At 36.4% G+C, this 25,422-nt stretch overlaps 1 protein-coding gene across 6 annotated transcripts in view; it reads right to left on the bottom strand.

Annotated features, from left to right (window-relative positions):
* The window catches only part of LOC110285020 (ankyrin repeat and KH domain-containing protein 1), a 106,409-nt gene that overhangs the window by 60,135 nt on the left and 20,852 nt on the right, over positions 1–25,422 (bottom strand). For all 6 annotated transcript variants that reach the window (XM_021151052.2, XM_021151053.2, XM_021151056.2 and 3 more), the window contains exons 4-10: positions 23,174–23,321; positions 20,829–20,976; positions 14,430–14,663; positions 12,579–12,673; positions 10,148–10,385; positions 9,711–9,902; positions 4,097–4,206 (exon numbers count right to left, since the gene is read on the bottom strand). In XM_021151052.2, the coding sequence (XP_021006711.1) occupies positions 4,097–4,206; positions 9,711–9,902; positions 10,148–10,385; positions 12,579–12,673; positions 14,430–14,663; positions 20,829–20,976; positions 23,174–23,321 (1,165 nt within the window). The remainder of the gene's footprint in view (positions 1–4,096; positions 4,207–9,710; positions 9,903–10,147; positions 10,386–12,578; positions 12,674–14,429; positions 14,664–20,828; positions 20,977–23,173; positions 23,322–25,422) is intronic.

Here is a 25,422-nt window from a genome sequence, read left to right as displayed (position 1 = left end):
CTTTGGAATTCGTAATGACCATAGTAAAATTTACATGATCATAATAAAAATCTAGAAGATAGTATTACATTTTATTTTACAAATAAGAATAATGAGGCAGATGTGGCTTTTTGTTTTGCTTTGATTCTGTTTTATGAGACAGGCTCATATAATAGCCCAGGTAAGATGTAATGCAGTATGCACCTTGGATAGTTTGGAACTCTTTCAACAGTCTGTCTCAGTCTCCAGAGCACTAGGGTTACAAGCATGAACCTCTCTAACTATGCATATCAAATTAGAGACTTGATGAAATGATTTAAGTTACTTTCCCAATATTTAGTGTATAGACTTATAAGATGCCTTCCATAGATATTTCTTCCTTTTAGTGGACTAATTTAGAATGACAATGCAGGCACATGAAATGAAATAAAACACTGAGTCACAAAATCTCATTAAATGAATAGGAAAGCAATGTATTTAGTTCTAATATCTACATAAGTTGTTCTCTATGAGATAAAAATCCTTAAGTACAGAAACTCCCTACCAGTAGTATAGTATAGTACAGTACAGTACAGTATAGATCTTAAAATGAATGACAGGCCAAGGAACAAGAACGTAATATTTATCAAATTTATGAATTGTTCTGTTGGAAAATTCATGTGAAAGAAATTCTACAGTTCCTTTATCTTAACAAGTCCTGTTTAAGTGTTGAAATCAACATGCTACAATGAAGACAAAGAGAATTATCTCCACAAATAGTTTGAAAATATAAGACACTCTCCAAACACATTGCCAGCTAAATATGAAGTGACTATCTCTTAAGATCTTTGAAAATTATGACTTAAAACAATCACCTATTAGTAAAAATCATGTCTGAAGTATAAAATGGTTGGACAATGAAAGCCTGGAAAATACTGACATCATAGTATATATCAAAACTGAAGAAAAGAGGGAAAAGAATACCTGGATAGAGCAAACAAAGGAGAAAGGCAACTTAGTACTTTAAAACTCAAACCATACTATTAAACAAACAAACAAACAAACAAAAACCAACAGCAAACAACTTGGGGGCTGGAGAGATGGCTAAGTGGTTAAGAGCACTCAGGGACTGCTCTTCCAGAGTTCAAGTCCCAGCAACCACATGGTGGCTCACAAAAGCATCTGTAATGAGATCAGATGCCTTCTTCTGGTGTGTCTGAAGACAGCTACAGTGTATTCATATATATTAAATAAATAATTAAAAACAAAAACAAAACAAAACAAACTTTGCTTTGCAAGTTCTCTGCCTTTAACTTGAAACTAATAGTGAATAGGACTAGAGGACCATGATAATAGAAGCCAAGTCACATATGTTTTGGCAAAGTATGCTACAAAGAAAAAAACAAAGAAAGGAGTAACTGTGCCTGGTGACATAGATCTGTAATTCTAGCTATTTGGGAGAGTGAGGCAGAAGAATCTCAAGTTTGAGGCCTATATGGGTTATAGAATAAATTCAAAGTTGACATGACCACTTAATGAGACTCTATCTCAATTAAAAGAGTAAGGCTGGGAATATAGTTTAGTGGTATCATTTTTAGCATGCAAATTAATCCTTAATATTGGTGTAGTAGGAGAGAACTGAGAATGTATAATATATTAAAATTCAGTTTTCTGCTGTGAAGTTTTCTACAGTATTTGAGGAAACAGCCTGGAATAATGTGACACCACAGCATTTGGAATATATTTTTAAAAATCTTCCTGCATAGAAAATGGAGTAACGAGTGTGAGATGCCTGGGCTTGTTTGCCACCAAGGCTTACTATTCAAGGTGGATTCCTAGAACCAACAGGATGGAACACGAGAATGACTCCTGCCAAGTGTCCTCTGACTCCCATTGGTATTCTACACAATACACCTTTCTCCAGAAAGAATTAATTACACACACACACACACACACACACACACACACACCTTTGTAAAAGCTGGGTGTGGTCCCAGTGCTATGGGAACAGAGACAGGAGATTGCTGGTGCTTGCTAGCTGCCAGTTTAGCTCCAGATTTAGTGAAAGACTCAATCAAGGAATTAGATAGAGTGAATAATTGACTTCTCCTCAGGCCTCTGTGCAGAGGTGTGTTACATACAGTATGCATGACACACAGCATACAAAAAATAAAGGAGAAGAAAAATAAACAGTCAGCATACTGTGTTCTATTGTCATAAATATCAATTATCTTGAAGAAATGTTAACTGATACGGCAAAACCTGCTTAGTAAGAATGGGCTCTCTAGGGTTGATAGAGGCCTTAAAAGGGAAAGAATCTGCTGTGCAATAAGGGCCAGAGTTCAGATCCATAGCACCAACATATATGCCAGTTTTGTATGGTGTGCTTTGCTTATTAGGTCAGCACATGGAAGAGAGACAGGAGAAGCCACTTAGCTAGACTAACCAAATTGCTAAGTTCTGGGTTTAATTGAGAGACTCTACCTCAAGATAAAGGGTGGAGAATGATGGAAGAACAACAACATCATCCTCTAGCCTCCATTTTCTAGCCTCCATCCTCACGCCACCACCATTAATACACACAGTGGGCTGACAAGGTGGCTCAACAGATAAAAGTGCTTATCACACAAACCTGATGACCTGAGTCCAATCTCTAGATCCCATGAGAGAACTGACACACCAAAGGTGCCCTTTGACCCCCACGTGTTCTGTGGCACTTATACACCACATATATAATAATTAAAGAAATTTTAAAAATATATTTATTAGGAAAAAAAGAAATAAATACGAATGCTGTGGTAGAATCAGCCTATAATTCCACTATGTAGTAGGCTAAGAAAAGAACCTGGGGTCTACATAAAATCAGGCCAGCCAGAAAAGCACAGCAAAACCCTGTCTCAGGAAACAAATGAATAACAGTTATCATTGCAGCATTTATTATTAGTAGAAATGATAATAGTAAACCATATTATATACTTAAATTTTACTCAATTATTTTTCAACAACATTCTCAGGTTGAATAGGGGACGTTTGTTATTGAAATGATTAAAAGGTATCTGTATTGGTTTATCAAAATAAATGAAAATACTAAAATTCTCTACATTTCCAACTATATCTCACACATGTAAGTATTATAATTATTTATTCATTGTACTATGTATAATTTTCCATAGCTCTAAGCATTATAATACATATGAACTTGCCACATAATTTGATATTATGAAAAGTCAAATACAAAAGGATAAAGAAAACAGAATATGGTGATATTGTTAGGAAGATGGTTAACAGTATCAACTTTTGTCTTCTTCTTTTGTCATACTGGGGGCTGGACCTGGGCCTTTGCACATGTCAGGCAGGCCCTCTACCACTCACCTACATCTTCAGAAGTAAATTTCCTTCTAAATGCAGTCAGAAAAAGTCAACCACCCAAAGCGAATTAACAAATTGTTTTATTTTGTGAAAACATCATTGAATTTTATGATATACATAATAAATAGCACTTTAGAAAATACAGGTTAAATGAGGATAGGATGAATAGAATAGAAACTAATAGTTTTTTGCCTAGGAAAAGAAATGGTATTTGCTATTAAACGTATTTCAAATGCATTTAGTACATTTAACAACTTACAGGTGACCAGAGGCTTATTTTGTTCAATTAAAACTTAGTGTGTGAGCTTGTCAGATGGCTCAGCAGTTAAGAGCACCGACTGCTCTTCCAAAGGTCCTGAGTTCAAATCCCAGCAACCACATGGTTGGTGTCTCACAACCATCCGTAATGAAATCTGATGCCCTCTTCTGGAGTGTCTGAAGACAGCTACAGTGTACTTACATATAATAAATAAATAAATAAATAAATAAATAAATAAATAAATGATTTTTAAAAATCATAGTGTGTATGTGCAACCACATGTACACATGAGGTTTGAAGATAACTTGAGAGTTGGTTATCACTTTCTACCATGTGGGTTCTGGAGATTAAACTCAACTTGTCAAGTCTTGGCAAGACTTGTATGCCATACTACCAATCCCTATTTTATTCAAAATGTGTAAATCACTGATCATTACAAATATGTTCTAGATGATAGATATGAATATTAGCATTCATGCATAAATATTTGAAATTTTAAAAAAATCTTACTAAATGGGCCCCTGCTTGAAGTAGAACATCTGCAACATCTGTATGTCCATTTTCACAAGCATAGGTTAGAGCTGTGTCTCCTGTTGCTGTGGTAGCATGCACATTAGCACCTAGAAAAAAAAAATAAAACCACACATTTACCCTGAAATTGAAGAATTACATTAGTCCAGTTTTACGATAAAGTGAAACTGAAGCATTTAAAACGTGAAAATGCCATCAAAATACAGTTAAGTATTCCTATTTCCCCCTTTTGTCTTATTTCCTCTAAATACATTTCATAGAAATGTGTTCTGCCTTATAACAATGCAATAAACCTAATTATTTTAAAGCAGAGAAATTTGCCTGCATATCTTACAAAATATACCTTAAGTACTAGATACAAAAGCAAAACACTTAATTAGGGAATTTTGAAACAGTTCTATAGATAATATGATATAAATCAAGTAAATAATTATTTGGTAAAAATGAAAAATTTTTTCTCATTAAGAAAAACATTGGGGCTGGAGAGATGGCTCAGTGGTTAAGAGCACTGACTGCTCTTCCGAAGGTCTTGAGTTCAAATCCCAGCAACCACATGGTGGCTCACAACCATCTGTAATGAGATCTGACTCCCTCTTCTGGAGTGTCTCAAGGCAGCAACAGTGTATTTACATATAATTAATAAATAAAAAATCTTTAAAAAAAAGTTATTGGTATTAAAAAAAAAAGAAAGAAAAACATTAATTATTTAAGTTAAATAAAAACCTAATGGTTCTAAATTGGAACTACAAACATGAATTTATGGCATTTCTTTTAAATGTTTAAGAAAGATATGCATTTCTTAACCCTAACCTTTGGGTCCTGGAGCCCAAAGGACCTTAACATCTGGTAAGATAGCTCTGCAGTGCTACCTCAGTATGACAACATGTGTTTGATTGGTGGAATCTACAGAAAGGTAGGAAGAGGAAGAAGAAAACTGACTTCACAAAGTTGTAGTCTGACCTCCACACCCACACTGTGGTGTACTTGTGGTCATGCACGTACATGCATGCATGTATGCACGCATACCCACAAACACACAAGTATGCACACAGAATAGTAATCTAAAACTCTCTTCTTCCTCCACTACACTGCCTACTTTTGAAGGATACTAGGGGATCGTCTCATTATTTCTAGAAATTGATAAATAAAAGGGGAGGAAAGTCAAGTCAAATGTTATCCTCCAATATCTACCAAATTTCTACTAAATCTTGAATATAGGTAGATTTCTTTTTACAGAAAATTTCAGCTAATGAACGAGAACAGAATAACAGACTGCTAGGATACTTCTATTTTGCAACCTCTTATAATCTAAGTGACCTAAACTATGATAATGGCTAATTAAAAGTACTATTAAAAAAAAGAGAAAACCAGAAAACTGAAAAATCAGGTAACAACTGATGAAGTTATAGAAATATTATTGATAATATCTTCCTATTTTTAAAAATTCTACCTGAATATAACCAAGTTTCCCTCTAGAGTTAACCATTAATTTATGAAAATATAAGGAAAAAAATGTCAAGTATAATTACAGAATCAACTCACCATTTGTTCACCACCACTACCAAAATTCACAAGGAAAAAGTATGAAAAACTACAGAGATCCTGCAAATTAAAATTCTTTATGCATGCCAAGCATGGTAGTGCACACCTCCAATCCCAACATAATGGACCTCTGTGAGTTGGAGGCCAGTTTAGTCTATACAGTGAGCCACTGACCCTATTTATATTCTATTTGTTTTCTTTTATTGGTATTTTGAGATAGGGTCTATGTAATCTCAAGCTTTCTGGTAGAAGGTTAGGTAGACCAGGCTGGACTCCAAGTCAGAGAGACTCCCCTGCATCTTCCTCCCTGAATGCTGGGATTAAAGGTATGTTACCAAAACCAGCCTACCTTGCTTTTTAGAAGCAAAAAAAAAGTACTGTGGCTATTTTTAATTTTCCTTTTTTTCCTCCTTTTTAAGATTTTTAAAATGAGTACTCTATGTGCATGTACAGCTGGACACCAGAAGAGGGCATCAGCACTCATTACAGATGGCTGTGAGCCACCATGTGGTTGCTGGGAATTGAACTCAGGACCTCTGGATGGGGAACCAGTACCCTTAACCACTGAGCCATCTATCCAGCCCTAATTTTATTTTTTACAAATATACTAAAATCATTATGTATCTTCATAAAAACTGACTTTGAACGTTTTACAAACTACAGTTAGAAGCTGCAGAGAGATCAGAGGTAAGAATACCTGCTCCTCGTACAGAGGAGCTGGTTTCAGTTCTCAGCACACACATGGCAGCTCACAATCACCCAACTCCAGTTCCAGAGATCTTTCACCCTCTTCTGGCCTCTATGGACACTGCATATATATGGTGTACACTCAGGCACACATATATACTTATATAAATAAAACTTTATTTTTATTTTATTTCTTTGTTTTTGAAACAGTTTCTCAGTATAGGTCTGAATGCTCTGAAACTTGCTGTGTAGACCAGGCTGGCCTTGAACTCAGACATCTGACTGCTTCTGCCTCCCAAATGCTGGGATCAAAGGTGTGCACAACTATACCTGATGCATAAAACTTTAAGTAAATAAATATATAATAAAAGTAAAAGTATAAATGTTTATTTTAAATAAAAATAATTCTAAGAAAATAAATAGGGGAAGTAGGAAATATATACATGAAATGAGATTGACCATGAATTAAAATTGGGTGGGCAACAAACCGAGCATGATAGGACGCACCCATAACTCCAAATTGGGATGTAAAAGCCAGAAGAGCAACAGAAGTTTGAGGTCAAGACCAGCCTGTACTCCAAGAGCCTGTCACAGAAAAAAAAACAAAACCAAACAAACCAAAAAAACAAAAACAAAAACTCATACCAAAGCCAAAAAGAAAAAGACTGGTTAATGTTAGAGTCATCATTCTAATCAGAGAACTCTGGGAACTATATCCTTCAAATCAGCAGTAGGAGCAAATATGAGAATCAACTGAGACAACAGAAAGTAATGCCAGGGACTCCAGGGTTAATTACTGAATACTAGCTGGGTTATCTTGATGAGATTATGTAGCAACTTTGAACTTTGCATCAGTTAAGTTTCAAGATTAAAAAAACAGCCAGATATCCTTCCCAGAGGCTGTGTTAGGAGCCAATAGGGACCCAGACTCAAAAAAACAAAAAATAGAAACAGAATGCGTTTAATAATATTTCTTTCTTTTTCACATATGGTCTATTTTACACAGGGTCTGCAACTTGCACGTGGACCAGGTTAGCTTTGAAATCAGAGATTCGCCTACCTTGGCCTCCTGAGATTAAAGGCATGCACTACCACACTCAGCTAATATTTTTTATAACACAATGACTAGAGGCAAGTAATAGAAATAATACAAAATCTGAGTAAGAATGTCTAATATTCAGTAAGTTCTTTCGTTTTGTTTTTGGTTTGTGTATACATGGTCTCATATAGCTTAGATATGCTCTGTGACCAACTTGAAGTCCTGATCTTCCTGCTTCCACCTAAAGTTCTTTTTGTTTTGTCTTCTCTTGTCTTGTTTTGTTTTGTATGAGACAAGGTCTCAATAGGAATCGGTGGCTGGCCTAGAACTCAATTTATAGAAGAGAATGGATCTTCCTGCCTCTGCCTCTCCAGTGCTGAAATTATAGGCATGTGCCACCAGTTTAGAATTTAGATTTAAAACAATGTATCAGGGCTGGGGTTTGGTGGCAAAGAGAAGCCACGCCTTTAATCCCAGCAGGCAAATCTCTGTGAGTTCAAGGCTAACCTGATCTATAGATCAGTTCCATTTGCAGGGCTACACACAGAGAACCCTGTTGTGAAAACAAAACAAACAACAACAAAAAAGAAAAACAATGTATCAGACCTTGATAAATGAGAAATTCAATATTGCTTCTAAAAGACAAAAGTTTATGTTTTTTTTTCAATTTTTTATTAGATATTTTCTTCATTTACATTTCAAATGCTATCCCGAAAGTCCCCTATACCCTCTCCCTACCCTGCTCCCCTACCCACCCACTCCCACTTCTTGGCCCTGGCGTTCCCCTGTACTGCATATAAAGTTTGCAAGACCAAGGGGCCTCTCTTCCCATTGATGGCCAACTAGGCCATCTTCTGCTATATATGCAGCTGGAGACACAAGCTCTGGGGGTACTGTTTAGTTCATATTGTTGTTCCACCTATAGGGTTGCAGATCCCTTCATCTCCTAAAAGTTTATGTTTTGTTTTTTTTTTAAAGTTTATGTTTTTATCAGTACATTTTCTGGCATATCCTTCAGACAACATAAATTCTAAAAAATGTACCTATTTCTTGATATTACTTAATAAAGAATAATGCACAAATATTTGAAAGAAAGATTTTGCTTGTAAAATTATTTCCTACTTTTTTGGGTCTATGTACAACTGCTGTGTGCATTACCATGTCTATGTGCATGTGCACATATATGTAGAACATATATGCAAATATTTATAAAGGCCAAAGGGTAGCATCGGTGTCTTCTTTGATGATTCTCTATCTTATATATTGATGTAGAGTCTTTCCCTGAGTCTGAAGCTTGGCATAGTCCAGCTAGTCAGCTTGATCTGCAGATTTCCTGTCCCTAGGATTACATCATGCCCACCCAACTTTTACATAGGATCTGGGTATGACCTTCATGCTTGCATGACATGTGCTTTATTTACCAGCTGACTCACCTCTCCCAAACCCCTTGATTTTCTTTTTGAGGCAACTTAAAATGTCAAGAAATTACAGCCTTAACGTATCATGCTACAGCCATCTCTTCTTATCATCAAAGACTAAACAGGAAAAATTAAACTTTCTTCCAAAAGAAAAGAACAGACAGTTTATAAGCAAACCACTAAACAAAAAACAACAATAGTAAGACGTCTGTTAAAGACTAGGTCTTGGAATATTGCTCGGTGATCTTCCATCCTTAGCGGAATTCCCTAGTACCTGATGCTAGCATGACAAACTAACAAAACCAGAGCTTAATGCATACTGAGGAGCCCTTTTACACTGAGCTACATCCTTAACCCTAATTTTATTTAATAGATGAATAATATTTGTATACACTTATGGAGCTCAGTGTTATGTTACTAACACGCTGGAACAATCAGATCACATAAATTATTATCTATCACCATATATAAATATATATTGGAGATAAAAACATCCAGTCTGCTCATAGTACAAATTTTGATAGGAGATGAAAATATGGCTTAGCAAGTGAAAACACTTATGGCACAAGCCTAATGACCAGAGTCTGACTCCTGAAATCCACAGTGAAAAGTCTTCAAAGCTGTCCTCTCACTTCAGTGTGTGTGCTGTGACAACACGCATGCCTGCATTTACATCCTCATATCCTCTCTCTCCCCATACCCCTAACTGGGGTGCAGAAGGTAAACCCTGGCAGTGTGCCAACATTCCCCTTTTTTTGCTGTAGATTTTTCATGCCCTTATACTATCCCTAGACTCTGGTAGCCACCACTGCACTCTCTATTTCTTACTTCAATGTTTTTAGATTTGAGGCATAAGTATTATTTATATTTTTCTTTCTGTGATAAAGGCATTTTTAAAGCCACGTACCAGCAGCCAGCAAATATTTAACCAACTCCAGGTGTCCCTCCTGAGAAGCCTCCATGAGAGGTGTAGAACAGCCAAGTTCTATGTCAGCCCCTGCCTTAATCAAGAAATCTGCAACTTCAGAAAAGCCTCCACAGCAAGCCAAGGTAAGAGCAGTTTCTTGAGTTTCTTCTGTCTGGGCATTTATATTTGCACCTGAAAGCACAACAAAAGACAGAACTAGCTTCAAAAGAATTATATACAGTATGCAAATAAGACAATAATCACCTACCATCTCTGCTTAGGCTATTCCGTTTAAGGTATGGAAACTTTCATTTGATTGAAATTCAAGGCCTGCCTAAGCTATAGAAAATTTATTTTCTCATCAGTGGCAAAACATTATTTACTTCAACTCATGCAAAACACACAAGGCTAATTTTAATAAAGTACAATGGCTTTACCTTGTGCCAACAGAAGTGCCACCATCTCTTCATGTCCTTCTCGAGCAGCTTCCATCAAAGGCGTGTATCCTTCGTCATTAACTTCTTCAAGATTTGCTCCTCTTTCAATAAGCAGTGCTGCTAATTCAACATGTCCACCACAGGCAGCTAGAGTCAATGGAGACTCAAAGGAATCCGCAGGCATATTCACCTGAGCACCACTGTCTAAAAGCAAACGTGCCACCTCTACATGTCCATCCTGTAGATAATCAGAGGTAAAGCAAAGAAAGAATTTTAGAGATTTTTTTTATGTGGATGACAAACTAGGAACTAAAGAAAGCTGATATAGCTTAGATATTATACATTATTATCAGCACTTAAACCTTACCTAACACCTAATAATACTATTTTTTTTTTAAATGTTTAAGGGGCTGGAAAGACGGCTCAGTGGTTAAGATCACTGACATCTCGTCCAGAGGACCTAGATTCAATTCCCAGAGCCCACATGGCAGCTCACAACTGACTGTAACTTCAGTTCCAAGGGACCCAACAACCTCACACAGACATACATGCAGGCAAAACACAAATGAACAACAACAAAAAAATTTTTAAATGTTTAAATTATCTTAATTTTCACAAATTTCAAAATTTTCTAAAACAAATCTAACCTGGTACCGAATACTTATAATTCCAAATAACTAAATTTTTATATTCTTTGAAATTAAAAAAGAAAAGAAGCTATCAAATCCAGTCAACAGAACCTCAAAAAAAAATTACTGTTCAAACAATTGTCAGATCAAATACAACAATACTCTCAAATTTAGAGGGATTCTGCTTTCAAATGTAGAAACTGTATTAGCTCTTCCTTAGAAACAAAAACTTGACAAAGAAACAAAACCAAAACAAAACAAGAAAAAGACATAAGAAATTGTGAAGTCATTATCACTTGGGATTTTGTCACTTAGTGAAGTCTCCCTATGGAGTAGTACTCTTCTGTCTTGGCCTCATCGACTTGTTGAGCAAGGCAAAGAATATTTTAAATATGTAAAATAAAGATTTTATTTATATATAAATTATTTATCAGGGTCTTACAAATACAAAGCCCATATTTTAACCACAGAGCTCCACTCTAATCCTCAGATTTTTTTTTTGGTTTTAAATATTTATTTTTATTATGTGCATATTTGTATGCCTATAAGTTTATGGATACCTCATGCCAGGATGCCAGTGGGCAATGGATCTCAAAGAGCAGATGTGAGCTACCACGTGGGTGCTCGGATATGAACTTAGGCCCTTTGCACTAAGCATTCTGGTTGCTTGGGTAAGACTGACCTCCATAGATATATATTTGAATGTCTAGTCCTTAGTAGGTGAAATGCTTGAGCAGATTTAGGAGGTACAGCCTCACTGAAGGTGTGTCACTGGAGTTGGGCTCTGAGATTTCAAAAGCCCTCACCAGTCTCAGAGTCTTTCTCTGCCTATTGCCTATAGATCAGGATGTAGTTCGTAGCTACTGCCCTGGTGCCATGCTTGCTACCGTACTTCTGCCATCATGATGATGGACTAACCCTCTGAAACCATAAACAAGCTCCCGAATTAAAGGCTTTCTTTCATAATGGTTGCCTTTGTTATAGTATCCCCTTACAGTAATAGAAAAGTGACTAAGACACACTCTTAACCTCTGAGCCATTTCTGCAGATTCTCAGTCCTCAACTCTAAATTCTTGACTTCACACTTTATACTGACCTTAATACTTGTTATAAGCATATCATACATACACAAATGGACACATGCACACACACAATATTCAAACCCTAAGTTCAAACTCATGGATGCATATGATAGATGAATACTGAAATTCAATGTTTAGGATTTAATTCTTTTTTTATATAATATACACACAAAAAATAAAGGAAAAAATTTAATGTAAAAAATAAATTAAAAGAAACTTTTAACTTTAAAACTAAAAACACTACATCAGGATTACAAGTTTCTATTATCCTCTAAAATTCCATATATTAAAGCATTATCTGTTTTTTTACTTAGAATTTGGTTAAAAATACAAGCCAAACATTAACTAGAAATAGGGCTCAGTTGAAGTGGTTGCCTTTTAAGCATGAGGACATAAGTCTGGTCACCAGATACCAGAGGGAGGAGAAAAAAACTAGGTGTAATGGTATACAACAGTGAGGTAGACATTCAGATCACTAAAGCTCAAAGCCAGACTGCCTATTGTGCTTATGAGGTTTCAGATCAGTGAAAGACCCTGCCTTAACAAGTAAAGTGGATGGGAGTCTAGAGAGGAAAACCCAAGGTTGTCTGTCCTCTGGGCTTCTAAAGGCATGTATATGTACCTGCACACACACAAGAACAGAGACACACATACAACAGTAACAACAATAATTCTCAGATTTTTTCCCCACAAGATTTCAAATGAAGATAATGAGATTACCATGCAAGCTTCCATTAAGGCAGTGTGCATCTCATCGGTTTTGTGCTCTTGATCTGCACCAGCTTCAAGCAAAAATCGAACCATATCCAAATGGCCTTAAAAATAAAGTTAGAGAATGGACTATCAATTAAATGGTTTTATGCACTTTCAATAAGGTTAAGGCTAAGTTTTAAAGACTGACTTCCTAAAGTACATATTTCTACTTTAAGTAATCATGCTTGTTCTTTGATTTAATATACTATCAAAACACTAGAATCAAATAGAAAGCAAGATAAAGTATATTATAACATTTTCTAGAAAAATAGACTGAAAATTACCATAATTCACTATAATAAGCAGATACACAAAAACTCCATTTAAAAATAATTACAATCTTCTTGATACATTTAATTTAAAAATGTTAATAGCCAATAAAAAAATAACAACATTCCGGTGTAAAAATACATGAAGGATATAAAATAGTAATTCAAAAAATATACAAATGGACATTAAGCTAATAGAGGCGATATTAAATAAGATACCATTATTTTAGCCATCAAAATGACAGAGAGTAAAGAGAATGATAATACCCAGTACTGGAGAGGGTATAAGGTTGGTAAAGGGGTTCTCAGACATCTAGTGGGATCTGAGACACCTAGTGAACTGGTTCAACCTTTCTAGAAAGCAGTCTGGAAGTAAGTATCAAAAGCCTTAAAAATACCCAGCAATTTCACTTCTAGAATTTATCCTAAGAAAATAAGAGGATTAGGCAAAAATGTCTACACAAAGATATTATCAATGTTTTCAAATAATAAAAACAATAATAATTAAATAATTTTTAAAAAAGAAAAAATTAGAAACTGTCTCCAACAATAGGAAATTCTGGTGTATTCATTTTATGAATTCAGCAGAGATTGTGAGTTCCCTACTCAACATTCATTCTTACTTATTATTCTTGAGACACCGGACTACTTCGGTTTTATCTAGGTGGCAATATGCCTAACTTTTAAAAGACAATTTCCTGCCTTCCTTGTAGCAGAGGGAAGTCAGCACAATGCAGTAAGAGTTACAAAGTGAAGCTTCTAGAAAGACTTCTTAAAAGGAACTTTCTAAATTGGAAGGCAGTTGCTACTTTGCTCTTACCCTCTTCACCTTCAAGTACAGACTATTGTGCTCTAGCTGCCTCCTGGACTACAGATAGCATTAAGCACAGAACCAATAAACTAGGACATACGTACCACAGAAAAATCACACTCTTCCATACTGAGGACAAAATGAAATTGCAATACTAGCACATGTAAGTTACTTTTGAGTTTCTCTTCTATACAACTCACTGTGTTTTGTGGTATACGCAAGCAAGCGAATCTAGAAAATATAACTGACATATTGTGTAATCATCCAAAAAACTTGCTTAAAAATATACTGGACATACACTAAAATACATTTACATGCTTTTTTCATCTTTGGATGGTAATATTACAGGTCATTTAAATTTTCTTTGCGGTACACCATATTTTTCAGTTTTTCTACATCAACTGTCTATTAGTAGATCTATTTATAATTCTTTAAGGGAAAAATTCGATAGAATGAAGAGTACTAAATAACAGAAATCCTAGAATCTGCAAGTTGTTTGGTTAACATCATAACTAAATAAACAAAAATAATAAAGAAATATATACATAGGAATTATACAGAGATACAAGTTAAAATGCCTTTATAGCTTATAAGGTAAGTTTATATGACAAGAAAAAAAAACAATATAAAATTCATTCAAATACTCAGGTGAAGAGAAATACAAAATTAACCCAAATAATATTCAAATATTTGAGGCTGTTGTAAAAACAATGATACGTATTTCAGCATAGACAGTACCTTTGTAGCAGGCAAGTGTCAGAGCACTTTCTTTAAACTCATTAGAGTGAGTGTTGATGCCTGCACCGTGATCCAGAAGAACTCTGGCAACTTCCACATGACCGGCACTGGCTGCCTCCATCAGGGGAGTGTGTCCATTCTCATTATGGTCTTCTATATTCGCACCCTCATTAAGAAGCACTTTTACAATGTCAATAAATCCTCCAGCACAAGCATAAGTCAGTGCAGTGTTCCCTAACAAAGAATAAAAAAAAAAATTAAAAACTACAAGTCAATAAGTGGCATACTACTATTCTAGTAATCTCTCTCCAATTTCTTGGCATAAACCACCACAACTTCTATCTCAAGTGACATGTTTGTTTGTTGTTGTTTTTGTGTATGCTAGAGAGTCAACCCATGGTCTCTCACACATGGAAGACCAACACTTTCTCCTCGCATCCCAACCCAGCAGTATTTCCACATCACCCACACTAGTCTGGAACTCAAAATTCTCTTGCCTCAACTTCAAGAGTAGCTGAAATTACAAATGTAAAAAGTCAACCCCAGCTCAAGTTCTTTTGTTTGTTTTTGGGTTTTGAGACAGGGTTTCTCTGTGTAGCCCTGGCTGTCCTGGAACTCACTCTGTAGACCAGGCTGACCCTGAACTCAGAAATCCGCCTGCCTCTGCTCCCAAGTGCTGGGATTAAAGGCCTGTGTCACCACTGTCTGGCTTTTTTTTTTTTTTAAATAAATTGTCATCAATTTAAAGGATATCTTTATTTTCTGACAGAATTTCTTCAGAACCCAATACAAAATGCTATATATTTTAGCTGTCTAGACAATATAAAAAATTTTAAAAAGGAAAATCTAAACACAGAAAACTGAATAGTGGTTGCTTAAACCTCTTCAAATGGACAGAGATCCTTTATTTACTCCCTATCTTCTTAGATTATGTATTTATAGGTATTTTGTCTGCTTTATTTATGTGTATGTGTGTGTACCACATGTGGAGCTACTGCTCGAGGAAGTAGGGGAGGGGCATCAGATTCTCTGGCTCTGTAATTACAGGTGGCTGTGACTGGAACCTAGGTCATCTACAGAAATTTTTCAATAGTGACAGAATTAACACAAAAGTAAATTAATTGTACAACTCTACAACTACACACTTAAAACATGGAGTTCATGGTATAAGTCATCAATAATGAGAGGGGTTGTGTTTGATTGTTTTATTTACGAGGTGGCACAGCTTTGCAGCCTAGACTTGCCTCAAACTCCCCACCTACTTGTCTAAACTGGAACTACAGATACAAACTACCACGGCTTCCTGGTTTGGGTTTTGTTTTATTTATTCCCAAAAGAAAATAGCTATATTTCTGCTGAGACTCAGATGGTGAGTAGGATATCTGGTACCAAGCAAAAAACACCTAAAATCATGTAACAAGAGTGCTGAGCACCTCCCTAGATGTAGCCAAAGTACAGTGCTATGGTCTTCCGTCTCTGAGACTGGACAGCTTTGGAGTATAAAAGGAAGTAGTATCCTAGAAGCCTTTAAAAACAAAAATCTATTTAGTTATGAGTACTGTGTTTGAGAGTGTGCAGGCATATATGTAGCATGGTGTGCATACATATAGAACTCAGAAGTCAATTTTTTAGGAGCTGGTCCTCTCCTTCCATATGTATGTGAGTTTCAGGGGTCAATTTCAGTCATCAGGCTTGAATGGTAAATACTTTTACCAGCTGAGCCATCTCATCAGCCTAGGAACCTATATTTTTAATAATCATCCTAAATGATTCTGGCATATAGTAGAGTCTATTGAAAAAAAAAAAAAGACTAGATTAGGGTCTGAAGAGATGGTTAAAAGCACTTGCCACAAAATCGATAAAATTGAAGTTTAGATCACTACACCCACATAACAAGCCAGACATCCTGCACATGCCTTGGTGGATACAGGTTGCTGGCTGTTGGCCTAGTCAAGAAAACAAGAGCCCTGGGTCAGAGAGAGACCTTGCCTCAAGGGAGGAGGCAGACAGCGACAGAAGTATACTTGATGGCCAATTCTGGAACACATGGAAATGTGCTCCACAAGTAAGTAAACGAATCAATGAATTTTTTAAAAAAATACTTGATTAGGAATTTACTTATGGGAGGATAAATCAACTTCTTCTTTAATTTTTCTATTTTTCCAATTAAATATGAGTTAAAAACCACTGAGAGAAAATGTTTTAGGGGTAAGGTACTTTTATTAGCTATTTGTAGAGTATACCACGATTCCATTGGCACATACCTACTGACTGATACATAACCAGGTTTCTTTCTATTTTTCCAGCACTCAGGAGGCAGAGGCAAGTAGATCTGAGTTTGAGACCAGCTTAGTCTAAATTGTGAGTTCTAGGCCAACCAAGGCTATATGCCCCCAAAATTAAATAAACAAAATGAAAATAAAATTCTAAAATATTATTCAAAATGACTCCTTTACTATGAATACTGTATAACTTAGAACATTTAACATTTTATTTCTACCCACTGATTTTTTTTTTTTTAATGTTTTTAACAGATCCATTCAAAAGTCAACTCATTGCTCTGGGTACATTTTCCTCCAGATATATACCTTTTCCTTTCTTTTTCTTTTCTTTTCTTTTTTAAAAAATATTCTATCTATCTATCTATCTATCTATCTATCTATCTATCTATCTATCTATCTATCTATCTAATGTGTGTAAGTACACTGTTGCTGTCTTCTCACATACCAGAAGACGGCATCCAATCCCATTACAGATGGTTGTGAGCTACCTTGTGGTTGCTGGGAATTGAACGCAGGACCTCTGGAAGAGCAGTGAGTGCTCTTAACCACTGAGCCATCTCTCCAGCCCGACATATATCTTTTCTTAAGAATTTTATTTTTATTACACATATATGAATGTGGATATGTACACATGCATACAGGTCCTGGCAGAGTCACAGCTGTTAGATCCTCCTAGAGCTACAGTCACAGATGGTTGTGAGCCACCTGAGCTGGGGTTGGGAAATAATTTTGGGTCCTCAGCAACAGCAGAATATGATCTTATATGGTATATAATCTCTCCTGCCCTAAGACAAATTTTCACACTTACATTCACAACATGACATAGCAACATACGTATATATTCCTCTCAGCTTAACACCTTCAAAAGAATTTTATTTATTTATTTTTTACAGATAAAGTTTCTCACTCTAGTCCAGGCTGACCTAGAATTCATAAGAATTCTTCTCTTGCTTTAGGCTTGAAAGTTCTGAGATTCTAGACAAGTACCACCAAACCTGGTTTGAACAGGAATGGCTCCCACAGCCTCCTATTTAAATACGTAGTCAGCAGCTGGTAGAAATGTTAGTATTAGAAAGTGTGTCTTGGTGGGAGGAGGTCTGTCACTGAGGTAGGCTTTGAGTCTGGAGTCAGTTCTAGTATTTTTTTTCTGCCTCCTGCTTAGGGACCAAGACATGAGCTCTCAGCTATTCCTGTCACCATGGCCTTGCTCTATCACCATGGACTCTAACCCTATGAAACTGTAAGGTCAATTTAACAAATTCTTTTATATTTGCCTTAGTCATAGTGTTTTATCACACAACAGAAATTCGTACAATTACAGATGTTGGTGCCAGAGAGTGGGCTATTGATGTGACAGACTGACCATGTGGTTTTTGGATGAATGTAGAAGAGTTCAGGACTTTGGACTAAAAAAATAGTTGAATGTTGTAAGCAGAGCTTAATGAACCATTCTAATAAGAGCTTGGAAGACGGTGAGTAGTGCTGAGAACAATTTGGACTGTGGAGGTCCAGCTTAGGAGGTTTCAGAGAGAATCAAGTAGCAACTGGGCTAGAGACCATTTTTGTGATTTTTTTGGCTAAGAAAGTGCCAGCTTCCTGTTCTTGTGCTAAGCATTTGCCTGAGGCTAAATTGACAATAACAGACGAAGATCTTTGTTGGAGATTTTAAAGACAGCCTAATAATACTGACTCTGTATTAGTAAGCACTCTTATAATTACAATGAAAATAAACAAGTGAGATAAAAATAAATAGAATTTATACAGTTTGAAGAAAAAAAAAGAACACCAAGAATTTTAATGTTGGAGTCAAGGCTTATGCTGAAATAGGTAAAGAGATCAAGGTGAGGCCTGATCCACATTAAAAATAAAGGGCAGAATAAAGACCACACTTAGTTATGCTTCCAATTTATAAAAAGGCTTTAAGGAATTTTCTGTTCCTAGAAAGCAACAACAAATGAAAGCTGCTGTGTAAATGGGATTTAAGGGGGCCAGACTTGAGCCCAAGCAGACAGATGAACCCCCGTGTGTAGCACGGGTTTGTAGCCTCCCTGTATGGAGGCTCTGAAAGGTCATTTCATAAAACTGTAGGTGACAGCTGGATTGAATTGGAGATCTCAAGATATAGGGAGTGGAACTATCCTGCATACAGGGAGAAAGAAGTGTGAAGCAGGCTGCAAAGCTGGAAGGGAAGAACAATCTAAACCCTCTGATATAACACATGGAGTGGAGTTTGCTCTTCCGGGTTTCCATCTTGCTTTGGTTTAGTAGTTTGTCTTTATGCCCCATCACTTCCTTTTGGAATGGTAATACATATTCTGTGCCATTATATGTTGGAAGCACATAATTTGATTTTTGATTTTCAAAGGGGTTACAATTAAGAAATTGCCTTGAGTAGTAGTTCTCAACTTTCCTAATGCTGAGGCCCTTTCATATAGTTCCTCATGTTTTGATGACCCCCAACCACAAAATTATTTTCATGACTACTTCTTAATTGTAATTTTGCTATTGTGTCAAATATCTGTTTTTTCCAATGATCTAAGATGACTCCGGTGAAAGGGCTGTTCAATCCCTAAAGGGGACAAAACACAGATTGAGAACTGCTGGCCTTGAGTCTCAGAAAAAACTTGGACTTTAAAACAGTATTGAGACTGTGAAAGACTGCAAGGACTTCCAAAGTTGAAATAAATGTATTTTGTATTATGACATGGCCACAAGCCTGTTCAAAATCAGGACATGAAATGTAGTTTGAATAAGAAGGTCCCCCATGGCTCATAAAACTGCCATGCCTTTGTTCCACCATCATAGACTCTAATACTCTCAAACTACAAACCCAATTTAATGTTTTCTTTTATAAGTTGCTTTGGTCGCGGTATTTTGTCACAGCAACAGGAAAGTAATTAGGACCTGTGGTTTATGTGGTGCTGGGAACTGAACCCAGGATTTCAAGTCTGCATGGTCAGTACTATACCAACTATTCTCACCAGATCTGAATTTAAATCATACTTTTGATATATATCAGTAGTTAGTCTACTAAAATTATGGCATTAAAATAAAAAAAAGGAGAGACAAGTAAGTTGGGGATGAGCAGCATTCTCTTACTATTAATAAATGTACTCAGCATACTATAAATGAAAATTTGACATGGTAAATACATTCAAAGTCAAAGGAGCTATACTTAAATGAAATAAAGAACTACAGGAAATATAGCACAACTTTTTCTTTATACATTATTTATTACTGGGACAAAAGAAAAGATTGTAGCAGAAAAACTGTTCATCTTGACCAAATACAATCTATACTGTTTTTGATAATGTCTTACTATGCAGACTCAAACTGTCCTGGAATTCCCTTGGTATCCAACGTGTATCTCAAACATGCAGCAACCCTCCTGCCTCAGTTTCCTAAATGCTAAGATTATAGACAAGACCCAGACTGTCCTTAAACTCAATTACTTCCTACTTCAACCTACTGAGTGCTAGGAACTCAGGAAGGCTACACACTGGCTTAAAAACTTTTCAGTAGTGCATGCTATACTTCCAACACTCTGGAGGCAGAAAGGGGGATTTTTAGAACAAGAACCACCCTGGTCCACCTGTTGAGACCATAACTCAACAACTACAAGACTTTTTAAAGATATAAAAGTCAAGATTATTTTCAGAAGATTTCCATTCATTTTCTCCAATAATCTATTTTTTCTTAATTACATTTATTTGTTTTGTGTGTGCATGAGGCAGGATATGCGTATGAATGGTCAGAGTGTGGAAGTAAGAGATGAACTTTTAAGAGCTGGTTCTCTTCTGACATGTGGATCCTAGGAACTGAACTCAGGTCATCAGGCCTGGCTGCACGTGCCTTATCTACTGTGCTATCTCACCAATGCTCCAGTAATCAATTCTTTTTTCTTTTTTGGTTTTTTTGAAACAGGGTTTCTCTGTAGCCCTGGCTGTCCTGGAACTCACTCTGTAGACCAGACTGGCCTCGAACTCAGAAATCCGCCTGCCTCTGACTCCCAAGTGCTGGGATTAAAGGCGTGCGCCACCATGCCCAGCACAGTAATCAATTCTTATTCATCACGTTATAATAAATTATGCCAAATTTTCCTTTAATTTCTACATACCTGTTGCCGACTGGGAGTTGACATCTGCATCATGAAGAAGTAATAATTTCACAATATCTAAATAACCTCCGCTAGAAGCTGCCATCAGAGGAGTTATATCTCCTTTATTCCCTCTATCTTCAACATTAGCATGCATAGCTAGTAGTACCTTTAAAAAAACACAAAGAGGTTGTTGTTTACTATTAATCATACTCACCAAGAAACTATTCAATCAGAGAGGTAACATTTTGAGATAAGGATAAAAAATAAGTAAAAATAATCACCTTTGAGGAAAATTCAATTTTACTGGTCAGGATGACAGGTCAGATGCTATATTTTTCTACCCATTCATCTGAGACTTTTTCTTTTTAAAGATTTATTTACTACACATACAGCATTCCTCCTGCATGTATGCCTACAGGCCAATAGAAGACGCCAGATCTCATTGTAGATGGTTATAAGCTACCATGTGGTTGTTGGGAATTGAACTCAGGACCTCTGGAAGAGCAGCCAGTGCTCTTAACCACTGAGCCATCTCTCCAGTCCCAAGATGTAATATTTTTACAGTATTATTTGAGAGTCTGGTCTCAAACTAACCAGGCAGCCAAGAACAACCCTGCACCCCAGATTCTTCTGTCTCTACAACCCAAAAGCCATTACAGGCATGCACCACCACTTCTAGCTATTATGTATTAATCTTTTCTTTCTTTCTTTTTTTTAAATTATTTATCTATTTTATTTATATGAGTACGCTGTAGCTGTCTTCAGACACACCAGAACACAGGACATCAGATCCCATTACAGATGGCTGTGAGCCACCATGTGATTGCTGGGAATTGAACTCAGGACCTCAGGAAGAGCAGTCAGTGCTCTTAACCACTGAGCCATCTCTTCAACTCCACATATTAATCTTTAAATAAAGCTCTCATTAGCTATCCTATTACATATGTCTGCTCTTGTGAAAGAATTTGTGCCGTGTTTGAGATTATCTAGCAAGAGAACAATAAAAATGGTTGTTTCCAATATTGTTCAATATAGAAGGAAAAACATTAAAACTCGAAGCATCTGAATGGAGGAAAAATAAACTTCTATTTTACCTTATACTTTCATTGAACTTGTTGTTTACTTGCCCCAGTCTTCTAAGTACTAGAATTATAGTTGGGCACAACCACCTTAGTTATGTGCTGGATACTTTTTTTCCTTTAAATTACATGTTATTAATTCTGTGTGTGAGAGAGGGCATGCAAGGATCACAGCACACATATGGGAGTCAGAGGACAACGTGTGAGAGCTGGATCTCTCCCCTTTCACTACATGGGCCCCAGTAATCAAACTGAAACTCAAGTCCTCACTTGACCTATTCTACTTTTCTCCTTAAAATGATTTTGTGTGTATGGGAGCTTTGCCTGCCTGTATGTCTGGTACCTGCAGAAGCCATAAGGCATCAGATCCTCTGGAAATGGAGTTACAGATGATTGTGAGTTGCCATGTAGGTGCTGGGAATCAAAACTGTGTTCTCTTAAAGAGCTGCCACTGCTCTTAACAACTAACTAAAGCCATCTCTGAAGCCCCAGTTACATACATTTCTTTTCTTTCTATTGGAGACAGGGTTTCTCTGTGTGGCTCTGGCTGTCCTAGAACTCACTCTGTAGACCAGGCTGGCCTTGAACACAGAGATTTGCCTGCCTCTGCCTCCCAAGTGCCGGGATTAAAGGCATGTGCCACCACTGCCCAGCTTATATACTATATAAGAGACATTGTTTAGAACTAAGAATATGGCTCAATGGATAGGATTTACCATGAAAACCTGAGGGCTGGAGTATCCAGCACTCGAGAGGCAGATATATATCTCCAGGGCAAGCGGCTAGTTAAGAGTAGCAAATTGGTGAAATCAGATTCACCAAGGTAAGAGACCCTTATGTCAATAAATAAAGTAGAGAGTGGTTAAGGAAGACACACCTAACATCTACTTCTGGCCTATATATGCACCCACACACATATTCAAACATATACAATATATGTACATAAAATGTTTTTAAAGGCTTAAAATATTAAGTGATTTTTATTTAATATGATTAGCTTTGAATACATGCTATAAAAATAAACTAGTTACATATACACAAAAAATTAATTGTGTATGTTTCTAAAGGAAAAGGGAAGGGAGGGTCTCTGGCTTCCAATTATAGTTTCTTCTACAAATAATAAAAGTAAATAAAACACTCAAGCTCCTCTATAATTTTAAAAACTAAAGATTATTTTGGGGCTAAGGATGTAGCTCAGAGGGAAAACACTTACCTCACATACACAAGGCCCTGAATTTGATGATCCCCGCACTACTAAAATTAATAAAGATTATTTCTGCTTACTTGTGCTAGTTCATAATATCCTGCTGAACAAGCCAAACACAGCAGGCTTTCTCCTTCTTCTGTATGTTCATTTACACTTCTGCCTTCATCTAGTAATTTACGAACAGCATTCACATCTCCATCTGAACAAGCTTCTGCCAGACTGCGACTAAAATTAAAGATTACATGAAATTAACTGATGAAAGAAGATTCTATGATATGAAATTACATTAAATAGTTAAGATACATATTAAATATTTACTAAGATAAATTGGCATAAATAATTACGTGCCAAGCATCCTGTAGCAACTGTAATTATATATAAACTTTTACTAGGCAAGATTATGAATTTGAAAATAGCCAACTATTATTATTATTATTATTATTATTGATATATTTTTAGCAGTTACAGACAATTGTTAGCTGCCATGTAAGTTCTGGGGACCAAACCTGGGTCCTCTATAAGAGTAGCAAGTGGTCCTAACTGCTGAACCATCTCTTCTGCCCTATTTTTGTTTTTTAAACAGTATGCACAGTATGGGTTTCATTTCCAGATTTTCATACATATTTCATTTCTGTTGATTCTCTTCCTATACTGTTTTCTCAACCACTGTCCCTCAATAACTGCTATTCTTATTTTTCAAAATCTTTCTGGTAAACTTTTTAATATCTGAAGTTAAGCTAACAAAATAGCAATCTCCAAAGCGTACAGACTCAAAGGCAACTAACACAATCACTCTTAGGTTTTAGAGTCTATAACTACAGTAAGTTGTGTTTATTTATTGACATGGGTCTAATGCGGTCCTGAATATCCCCAAATTCTATGTAATGCTGGGATCACAATCACATTTGATCATATTATACCAGCTAGGCACAAAGTGATTGAGGGCCAGCAGGATGGCTGAGTGAGGCAAATACTGCCAAGCCTGACAACCCAGGGTCTAACCCTCACCAGCCTTGTAACCCAAAGTTTGTGAAACATGAATATTCTTTTTAAAATATAATACGTGAGGTCCTAGAAAGAATATTTGAGCAATAGTTTGAAAAAGACAGGGTCTTTCTATGTAACCCTGGCTGTTCTGGAACTCATATGTTAGACCAGGCCAGGCTTGAATTCAGAGATTTACCTACCTCAGCATCCCAAGTACTGGAATTAAAGGCATGTGCCACTGTGCCATTTGAGCAATTTAAGATTTTGAAAGTTTTACAGAGGTGTAATTGAAAGAAATATTGTATCCAAAATCACTTTTAGACAGTACTCAGAAGAGCAGCAGTGAAAATCTCAGCACTGCTCTGCAGTGGATTCCTTAGGGGATTCCAATAGGCTCTTGGGGTGAATCATTAGCTTTTTTCTCTTTAAAAACATTTATTTGTGTATAAACCTCTGCCACAGTATCAGTATGTGGAGTTCAAAGGACAGCTCATAATGAGTTTCTTTTCTCCTTCTAACAGGGGGGTCCCCGAAATCAAACCCAGGTTGACAGACTTCTCAGGAAGACCTTTTACCACTGGAGCCATCTTTCTGAGCCAGAGCCATTAACTTAAAATCCCAAATGTCAGAAAAAGAAGAGATAGCTCAGTGGTTCAGAGAACTTGCTGCGCATGCAAAGGCACTGGGTTCAGTTTCCAGCACTTGAGTTTACAACCAGCTGTAACCTCATTACAAAGGATCTGAAACCCTTCTGACCTACAAGCACCAGGCATACGATATGATGCAAATGTGCACATGCAGCAAGTATTCTCATATATAAATATTTTTAAAAATAATGCTGTCATTCTACATAAAATTACAGTGCTAGCCAGTTTCTTTAGGTTTGGTTTTTCATCTTTAAGTGTTAAAAATCATTAAAAATAAAACTGATATAGTACAAAGGGGCTACCTGTTCTCTGTTGCTGTTTTCTGGTCTGAGTTGAAGTTTAGCTTTTCTCAAAGTATTAATTCACAGTGGTCATAATCTACAAATGAATCCAGAGTTCTTACAATTGAAAAGGTGACATCACATTTTTGGGTCTCCTATTTGTGTTAACAGACACTGCTGTAACAGACTATATAAATGCCATCCATAGTGAGTCTAATTAACCAGCCTGTGCTTCTTTGACATAGGGTCTCACTGTGTATCTCTGGCTGGCCTAGAACTTGTTATGTAGATCAGACTGACTTTTTTTTTTTTTTAAAGATTTATTTATTTATTATATGTAAGTACACTGTAGCTGTCTTCAGACACTCCAGAAGAGGGCGTCAGATCTCATTACGGGTGGTTGTGAGCCAC

The sequence above is a fragment of the Mus caroli genome, chromosome 18, assembly GCF_900094665.2.
Source record: "Mus caroli chromosome 18, CAROLI_EIJ_v1.1, whole genome shotgun sequence".
NCBI lineage: Eukaryota > Metazoa > Chordata > Mammalia > Rodentia > Muridae > Mus > Mus caroli.
Note: the sequence above shows the minus strand (reverse complement) of the source record. Positions and strands in the feature narration are given on the sequence as shown.